The 10,217-nt window shown below is 46.5% G+C and overlaps 1 protein-coding gene across 1 annotated transcript in view; it reads right to left on the minus strand.

The window, feature by feature from the left end:
* Slc25a36 (solute carrier family 25 member 36) overlaps positions 1-672 on the minus strand; it is a 32,710-nt gene extending 32,038 nt beyond the window's left edge. The window contains exon 1 of the mRNA XM_021207143.1: positions 430-672. Coding sequence (XP_021062802.1) covers positions 430-470 — 41 coding nt within the window. The 5' untranslated portion in view covers positions 471-672. The remainder of the gene's footprint in view (positions 1-429) is intronic.
* Between the last annotated feature and the right edge of the window lie 9,545 nt (positions 673-10,217).

Here is a 10,217-nt window from a genome sequence, read left to right on the forward strand (position 1 = left end):
GNAAAAAAAAAAAAAAAAAAAAAGACAGCGATTTCAAAGTCATCGCCGCTTTTGCATCATCTCCCACAAACGGGGGCAGGCAAGGGAAGAGAAAATTTTCCGAAGCTGGAAATAACCTCCGCGCACCGCGGGCGAGCACTGCAACGCCCTCCCCGCCGGCTACGACGCGGGCCAGCCAGCAGCAAAGGCGCAGCGGCGGCCGGAAACAAGGTCGCCCGCGAACGTGGGCAACGTGAGGCCCAGTCGTGCGGGGCGGGGAGGCCGAGCCGGCTCCCATTTTGTCGCCAAGGCCGAGCCTCCTCCGCGAGGTCCCGGTCCGTGTGCCTCCGCGGTCGCGCAGAACCAGACGAGCTAGGCCGCGACTCACGCCCTGCCCCCCGCCCAGGCCCGGCGTGGCCTCCGCGGGCCCGCGCGCCCCAGCGACCTTACCCCCCGGCAAACAGATGCACCAGCGTGTCCCTCTGGCTCATTCTCTCTTCTGCATGTCCTCCGGGAGCAGAGGCGGGACGCGGACCCAGCAGGCCGCCACGGCCAGCGGCGACGGCCGAGAAGGGGGACGCCGGGGGGAGTGGGCGGAGCCGCCGCTGCGGAAGGCCACCCGCGAACCCACCCCGCCGGGTTCCTGCTCCAGCGAGCTCCGCCGGACTGCGCAGCGCGAGTCGTGAGGAGTCGGAGGTCCCTACATAAACAGAAGCTCCTATTGGGTTAGGCCGCGTGACGTCACGAGGTTCGCACGCCTCTTTCACGTGATCGCCCAGGGGGGCTCCTCAATGAAGGGCCGCGGGGCAGGACGGGAGCGTTTGCTCGGGTGTAGCGGGTCGGCTCGCCCGCTCACCTGACGCGCTCATCCGAAGGCTGCCCAGCCCTCGCCACTTACCTGCGCCGGCCGCCTGGGACAATCTAGGATAAAACCCCAGCGGCTCAGGGACACAGCAGATTTGTGGGTTTAGAACTGAAGCTTTCTGCTTCCCGAGGGTTTGCCTTGGAAATCACTTGTGCGACGATACTCGCTTGCACGCTCACAAACAGCACGGCATTAAAGATGATCATTAAACATAAGTGTTCAATTGGGATCTGCTGGGGAGTGGCGAGATAAATCGTATTTTTTGTTGTTGTTTGTTTGTTTTGGTCAGGAAAGAGATGCAAAATCTCACTGCGAGACCAACCCTGGCTGCTCTCTGGGGCTTGCCCTCCAACTCACAGAGACCGGCATGCCTTAGACTCCCAAGTGATGGGATTAAAGGTGGTTCACATTCAGTGGAACATTCCTGAGATGGAATGCTGACAGAGAATTCCTGTCAGGACTAAGTCACATGAGGGAGAAGTGTTCAGAGAAGGGCAAGTAGATTAAAACGTGAAGGTTTACTACAGGAATAAACGAGCTACTTATTTTACTAATCAACATATTTCTTATATGTATATGTACGACTAGGGAAAGTTTTCTTTCTCTAGAAAATGGCGATTTCAATTTTTTTGTTAACTGGTTATCATTTGCAAGGTACAGATGAACCATTAAAATAATATAATAGATATCAATATGCTAATCACACAGAAGGAACAGGAATGCATCTCATTATTTCTTTCTCTTCATCCTCCTCCCCCATAAAACTGCCCTTCCATTTGCAGGGCCCCCATCACCCTTTCCAGCCCACATGAAAATTTCCAGAGTCTCTTATGGGCACAACTTGACAAAATTCTAACTGCCTTAGTTCTCTCCGTGTTTGACCAGCACCTAAATTCTAACTTCTGGGAGATAGGATCTTTTAGTGACTAAGGGACCAAAGTGATCTTCCCTGTCAGGAGAGTTGGTCTCAATCAAAAGAGTACCTCAAAAACAGAGGTCTCGCCTTCCTGGCTAACAATGGTTTCTAATTTCAATTGCTAAAAAGTTGAAGAAAGTTCTTAGTAGGTGGGAGGAAGTGGGTGGGTACAGTAGAGCACAGCCAGACAGAGGTCATCTTTTCTTCTCTGTTTTTCTGTTATTTTTATTTCTTGTACGTTTAGAATTTTTTTTTTTTTTTTTTTTTTGAGACAGGGTTTCTCTGTGTATCCCTGGCTGTCCTGAAACTCGCTCTGTAGATCAGGCTGGCCTTGAACTCAGAAATCCACCTGCCTCTGCTTCCCAAGCGCTGGGGACAGGAGGTTTAGAAATTCTTTTTAAAAAAAAAAAAAATGTATGTATTTATTTATTATATGTAAGTGTACACTGTAGCTATCTTCAGACACCCCAGAAGAGGGCATCAGATTTTGTTATGGATGGTTGTGAGCCACCAAGTGGTTGCTGGGATTTGAACTCAGGACCTTTGGAAGAGCAGTTGGCGCTCTTAACTGCTGAGCCATCTCACCAGCCCCAGGTTTAGAAATTCTTAAAAGCTTCAGCCCTCCCATGGGCAAGGACAGTTTTAAGTGGTGGGGGTTTGTTGTATAAGGTTGTATTGTGGTAAAACATGACCAAAAGCAACTTAAGGAGAAAGGGATTTTTGTTTTTGTTTTTGATTTTTTGTTTTTCGAGACAGGGTTTCTCTGTATAGCTCTGGCTGTCCTGGAACTCACTTTGTAGACCAGGCTGGCCTCGACCTCAGAAATCCGCCTGCCTCTTCCTCCCAAGTGCTGCCGCCACCACCACCACCCAGCATTTATGTGCCTTTGCTTTTCTATCCTCCTTCTCCTGGTCCTCCTCCTCTTCCTCTTCGTCTCTCCCTCCCCATCATGGGGTCTCTTGCATCCCAGCTGGCCTTCAACTTACTACATATCTGAGAGTGACCTTGAACTTCTGATCCTCCTGACTCCACCTCCCAAATCCTGGGATCACAGATGTATGCCTCCAAGCCTGCTGTTTATGTAGTCTTGTGGTTTGAAGCACAGTTGCTGATGGACCCCAGGGCTCCATGCATGCTCCGCAAGCACTCCCAGGGCTCCATGCACAGGGCTCCATACATGCTCTGCAAACACTCCCAGGGCTCCATGCATGCTCCGCAAGCACTCCCAGGGCTCCATGCACAGGGCTCCATGCATGCTCTGCAAGCACTCCCAGGGCTCCATGCACAGGGCTCCATGCATGCTCTGCAAGCACTCTTCCAACTGAACCACATCCAGGCCCTCGTTTTACTGTAAGCAGTAAGTTCAAATGCAGAAGAGTTTAAAGAAAAAAAATTAAAATCTTCTTGTCATTGTCATTTCTCACATCCTACTTTTCAGTGGAAACCATTGTCAATAGCTGGGTGATTATCCCTTCAAATACTTTGCGCCACGATGATGATAATCTTGAAGTACTTCATATTTATATAGTACTCTGTATGGCTAGACCTTGATTGCCCTTTTAAGTTACAATTGACATGTAATAAACCATGCCTGTTACACAATTTAGTTTGGTGATTTGTATGTGTATATACACCAGAAGCACTGCTGTAATAAAGATAATTATTATATCCACCAACACACCCACCCCATCCCCAAATCTCCTGCCTGTTATAGGTTTTCCAGTTTTTTTTTTTTTAACCCCTTTAGGCAACCACTAAATCTATCTAGAATTTTATCTAAATAAAGCCACAAAAGGAATACCTAAATACATACACACCACATATGCATATGTGTGTTGTCTTTTTTTGATGTGCATAATTACTATTAGACTAATTCATATAGTAGCAAGAATCAATAGCTCATTTCTTGTCTTGTGGCAGCAATTTTCGGTTATTACAAATAGAGTCATTATGAACATTCATGTGTGTGCATAGACATATGCTTTTTGTGTACCAGACAGTGTTGCAAATACTTAGGAAATATTTAAATTAACCCTCTTGACAAGCATTAGAAGGAAGTCCCCTCTCGCAGACAGGAAGTTGAGATATGAAGAGTTTATGCGACTTATCAAGCTGACCCAACTTGCAAGTGATGAGCTGTGCTGGAAGTGGAAGAACTCTGGTTCCAAAGTCTGTTCTCTCATCCTTTAGTCCACACTGATAGTTCACTAGCCCTGCCCTCCTCCAACACGATGAGATGGAAGCTGAAAGCCCCCCCCCCCCTACACACACACAACCCCCGTTGAGACTATAAACTGAAGGTCCTACAAAACCTTGAACATTTTTGGAAAGAGTCACCAGAAGTTAAGGTTCTAGAGAAGACCAGGTATGCACTTGTATCTGACCCCGGGATGGAAAATCCCAGGCCAGTAACTTCCTCATGCAGTTTAATCTCCCCTTGGGTGCCTTCCCGTCAGCCATCCTGTGACACTTAAACTCAGTGAAGTTTACTGACCTAGCTATGTACTCTGGCGATAAGCTTTGGGAGGGAGTACCAGAGGTAGATAAGATACTTGTTGCAAAGATGGATTTATTTTTCCCCTATCGTGAAACAACTGTTTCCTCAAGGGATATACTGTGTCTCCGAGCCCAAAAGTAGGTTCAAGAGCCCCTGAAAAACCTCAACTTTAAAAAACAAAAAAACAAAACTTTTTTTGATACATCTGTTTTGATCTTATTGTCTTCTCTCCACCAACCCCTCCCAGATTCTTCCCACCTCCCTATCTATCTTATTTAGGGTTTTACTGCTGTGAACAGACACCATGACCAAGGCAACTCTTTTAAGGACAACATTTAATTGGGGCTGGCTTACAGGTTCAGAGGTTCAGTTTAGTATTATCAAGGCAAGAACATGACAGCATCCAGGCAGGCATGATACAGGCAGAGCTGAGAGTTCTACATCTTCATCTGAAGGCTGCTAGCAGAATACTAACTTTCAGGCCGTTTGGGTGAGGGTCTTATAGCCCACACCCACAGTGACACACCAACTCCAACAGGGCCATACCTTCTAATAGGTGCCACTCCCTGGCCTGAGCATATACAAACCATCACATTCTACCTCCTGGCCCTCAGAGGTTTATCCAAACGTACGAGTCTATGGGGGCTGTACCTAAACATAGCATAATGCAAACTATATTTAGTCCAATTTTAAAAGTACTCGTAGTCTATAGCAGTCTCAACAATATTAAAAGTCCAAAGTTCAAAGTCTATTCTGAGATCCATTCAATCACTTAACTGTAATCACCAAACAAGACAGGAAACCAGATGGGCAAACTCCAAACTCTGCATCTCCCTGGCTGATGTCGAAGCAGTCTTCACATCTCCAACTCCTTTTTCTTCTTTGTTGACAAAAACAAACTTCTTTCTCCCTAGCTGTTTCCACTCCCTATTAGTAGCTTTCCTCAGCAGACATCCCACGACTCTGGCATTTCAAACATCTTGGGGTCCCCAAGGCAACATCAACTTCATATCTTCTGGTTCCATAGTCTGGGATCCACAGATGATCTTCTGGGCTCCTCCAAAGGACTTGGGTCACTTCTCCAGCTCTGCCCTCTATAGCACTCTAGGCTCTGGCTGACACCACTCCACTGCTACTGCTGTTCTTGGTGATCATCCCATGGTACTGACATCTCCAATATGCTGGGGTCTTCTGCTGCAACTAGGCTTCACCAGTAGCCTCTCATAGGCTCTCTTCATGGTGCCAAGCCTCAACTTCTTTGCATGACCCCTTCAGTCCTGGGCTGTCAACTGCAACCTTCACCAATGTCGTTCCTTGGCCTCTCACCGTGCCAAGCCTCAGCTGCTCTCCGTGAACCCTTCATGCCTTCAAAACCGGTAACACCTGGGTGACTCTTACACATTACAAAGCAGAGCTGCAGCACAAGCTACAACCTCAGGTATCGATGGAACACGGCTTCCCTGTGTTTCCAGAAGATCTCATCCCCAGTGATGCGGGCTTCTTCTTAATCACCACTCATTTCTTATCTGAGCCCCCACTAACCAGCATCAATTGTTCCTTTTCCTCCTATAAAGTCAGAGCCACAATGGCTGAAGCTGCCAAAGTTCTGCTGCTTGCTGGGGCTGGAGCATGTCCCCCTTGTTCTATTACATCATCATCAGCTTTCTGTTTTCCAACACTTTCACTGCCTAAACTTGGCTGTCCTAGAACTTGCTCTGTAGATTGACCTTGAACTCAGAGATCTACATGACGCTGCCTCCTGGGATTAAAGGCATGTACCACCATGCCTGGATTTAAACTTTTCTTTACCTAGAACATGCTCTGTACCAGGCTGACCTGGAACTCAGAGATCTGTGTGCCTTTGCCTCCTGGGAATAAAGGCTTGTACTACCATGCCTGAAGCTAAACTTGACTGGATTGAATCTTGCCGCAAGGTCACTACTCCCTTAATTCAATTTAATATCCTTCAACGCAGGATTTAGCTCCATTTCACTTCCTGGTGTCCCTTTAATACTCGAACCATATATTTTGTAGTTTTCCTTTATAAACTTGCGCCTTTTCATTAAAATGTTCTTTATGAGACTTAACCATAGAATACAGTCTATAGCCGGGTGTGGTGGTGCACGCCTTTAATCCTAGCATTTAGGAGGCAGAGGCAGGCGGATTTCTGAGTTCGAGGCCCATCTGGTCTACAAAGTGAGTTCCAGGACAGCCAAAGCTACACAGAGAAACCCTGTCTCGAAAAACCAAAGAGAGAGAGAGAGAGAGAGAGAGAGAGAGAGAGAGAGAGAGAGAGAGAGAGAAAGAATACAGTCTATGATGGGAGTTTCTGAGACTTCTTTTGTCAATGCAATTAATCTGAGTCTCTTTATTTTAGCCTTAGGCAGACTCTTCAGACAAGGGCAAAAAGTAAAACCTGTTGGGCTGGTGAGATGGCTCAGTGGGTAAGAGCACCCGACTGCTCTTCTGAAGGTCCGGAGTTCAAATCCCAACAACCACATGGTGGCTCATAACCATCCGTAACAAGATCTGACTCCCTCTTCTGGAGTGTCTGAAGACAGCTACAGTACTTACATATAATAAATAAATCTTTTTTTTTTTTTTTTTTTAAAAAAGTAGCTAGGTTCTTCACCAAATACCACAAAAACATTCTCTAGGCCACATACTGAAATTCTCCACTGAAACCTGAAACCTCTTAGGCCAGGTTCACGCAATTCAAATCACTTTCAGTAACAAAGTCTTCCATATTCATAATTGGACAGCCCATTAAGCCCCACTTAAAGCATTCCAATGCTTTCAAATCCAAAGTCCCCAAATCCACATTTTTCTGGACAAAAGCACAATCAGGTCTATCACAGCAATACCTTAGTCCCTGGTACCAACTTCTGTCTTAGTTAGGGTTTTACTGCTGTGAACAGACACCATGACCAAGGCAACTCTTATAAGGACAGCATTCAATTGGGGCTGGTTTACAGGTTCAGAGGGTCAGTCCATTATCAAGGCAGGAACAAGCAGGAGGACCTGAGAGTTTTACACCTTCACCTGAAGGCTGCTAGCATAATACTGATTTCCAGACAGCTAGGACGAGCATCTTAAAGCCCAGATTATTTGCCAGTGTATAGCATAGATGGCCTGTAGCACAGACACCAATAGAGTCCTTGTTCCCACTGAGACTCATGAACCTGCCTTGTAGTGTACACATTTTTATCTGCATTCTAGACTTCCAAGCATGTACCAGGATGGCCTAATAATCACTTTCTACATCACTGTAGAGCTTCCCTATCTCAGGTCCAACATTCCTCCAGGGCTTTACTACTGTGAACAGACATCATGACCAAGGCAACTCTTATAAGAACAGCAGGTTCAGAGGTTCTACATCTTCCTTTGAAGACTACTAGCAGAATACTGACTTCCAAGCAGCCTGGGTGAGTGTCTTATAGCCCACATCCCCAGTGACACACCTACTCCAACAGGGCCACACCTACTAATAGTTCCACTTCCTGAGCTGAGCATATACAAACCATCACATTCCACTCCCTGGCCCCAATAAGCTTGTTCAAACGCATGAGCCTATGGGAGCCATACCTAGCCATAGCACGATTCTCTGACGTGCATATGCACTCCTAAGTCCAAAGTGGTTTCTACTTTATACTCACAATGTCACGAGTATAGCGGACTAATGTGATATTTTGTGGAAGAGACAGATGATCAAATTCCCTTTCACTTAAATTATGACACAGAACTGGAGACTTATCCTTGAGATAAAACTGTAAAAGTGGCCTGGCGTGGTGGCGCATGCCTTTAATCCCAGCACTTGGGAGGCAGAGGCAGGCGGATTTCTGAGGTCGAAGCCAGCCTGGTCTACAAAGTGAGTTCCAGGACAGCCAGGGCTATACAGAGAAACCCTGTCTCGAAAAACAAAACAAAACAAAACAAAACAAAAACTGTAAAAGTATACTGTTGGCCTTGTCAGCTAAAAGCAAATTACTTCTGGTGGTCCTGTGGACAGCTACAGAGAATAAGGGCATTTGTTAGATCAATACCTGCATACCATAGACCAGAAGATGGGTTAATCTGCTCAAGTAAGGGCACACATCTGGTACAGCAGCTACAATCAGAGTCACTACTTGATTGCAATTTTTAGAATCAATTGTCATTCTCCATTATCCCTCTGTCTTCTTCACTGGCCAGGTAGGAGAGTTAAAGGGAGATGTGGTGGGAACCAAAATCTCTGCGTCTTTTAAGTCCTGGTAACGGCACTAATTTCTGCAGTTTACCCAGGGATGTGCTATTTGTTTCTAATTCACTATTTACCCACTAGAGGTAACTTGAATGGCTTCCATTTGGCATTTCCAACCCCCCTTCAACAGGTCAGGGAGCCAGTGAGGAAACTGGCAAACTCTAATTATATGTATCCAACTACACATTCTGAACTGGAGAAGGAACCACACAGAATGAGTTCAGGGATCCATACTGGACTCACTGGGAGTCAGACTTTAACCCAAAATACATTAATCACCGGATCTCCATAAGCCCCTACTTTAAGTGGAGGGCAACAGTGACCCTTGAGTCTCCAATAGATCCCAGAAAGTCTGATTATTTCCTTCCTCTCAGTGCAGTTTCCCTTGTAAAAGGCCTTAGTTCCCTTTCTAGAAGGTTTGGGAAAAGAGCCAGTACCAAAGGTTCCCATGAGTCACCACTTCATAAAATCTCCTTTGCCTGTGCTCACCATTGTTTGTTAGGCCATTATGGACATTGTCTATGATTCCCGTTATGATAATCATGCTCACCTTGCCTTTGATGATTCAGTGCTGCCATCTGACCCCCCGCTGCTCTGTGGCCCAACTGAACCCATCGCACTTAATTCATCCAACTGAGCAGCAGTGTTTCCAACCCTAAGGCGTGGCACAAGGAGAAGGGCGACAACAGAATTCTTCTAGTGTGCTCTTACCATCTTGGGTCTTACACAATCAGCAAGGAGCATAGTCTTTTGGGCCTTTCCAATGTAGAGGATTAGGTTTTACACAGTGCACCCACTCTAGCACTGGAACTTCCCTGAACCCTAAAAGCTCGTCAACACTAAGCCAAGGGATAGCAGGCATCTCTGCTCCTTCTACCTTTTGGCAAAGGCTTCAGTCAAGCCAATCAAGCTTTTGATCCTTTTTCTTAACTGTTCAGGCTTCCTTTTTTTTTTTTTTTTGGTTTTTCGCGACAGGGTTTCTCTGTATAGCCCTGGCTGTCCTGGAACTCACTTTGTAGACCAGGCTGGCCTCGACCTCAGAAATCCACCTGCCTCTGCCTCCCGAGTGCTGGGATCAAAGGCGTGCGCCACCACGCCCGGCCAGGCTTCCATATTAAACCTAGAATCTCCACCCGGTGGGCCCCATATCAACAAACTCAGCCTGATCCAGTTTTAGGTTCCTTCCACTGTCCTTCCACACCCTTAAAATCCATTCCCAGGAATATTCCCCAGTCTTCTGTTTGAATGAATGGGTAGACTCAGTAAGCTCTTTTGTTTGTTATCAGACCTCCTCATGGGCTCCACTTTCTATCTCCTCTCTAGGAGCCTGAAGTTCGGTTATACATTTACAGGCAACTTTGGAAGGGCCCCGAGGAACATCGGGATTTTTTTATGCCTGGCATCTCTTTTTGGGAAAGTCATTGACTTGTCAGCAAACAATGAAGGATTAATGTTCTCAGGCAAAGGCAGAGAGGGCAGTACTGTAGAGGGGGCGGGGAGGGGGGCGCATCTTCTGCTAAGGGAGGGGAGACTACTTTCTCAGATGAGATAAACCCTTAAGAAGTCCAAGGCAGTGGTTCTCAACCTGTGGGTCTTGACTCCCAAAGAAGTCACAGATCGGATATCCTGCATGTCAGATATTTACACTAGGATACCTAACAGCAGCAACATTACAGTTATGAAGTAGCAATGAAATAATTTTGTGGTTTCAGTCACTACA

Source organism: Mus pahari, chromosome 10, assembly GCF_900095145.1.
Source record: "Mus pahari chromosome 10, PAHARI_EIJ_v1.1, whole genome shotgun sequence".
NCBI classification, from domain to species: domain Eukaryota; kingdom Metazoa; phylum Chordata; class Mammalia; order Rodentia; family Muridae; genus Mus; species Mus pahari.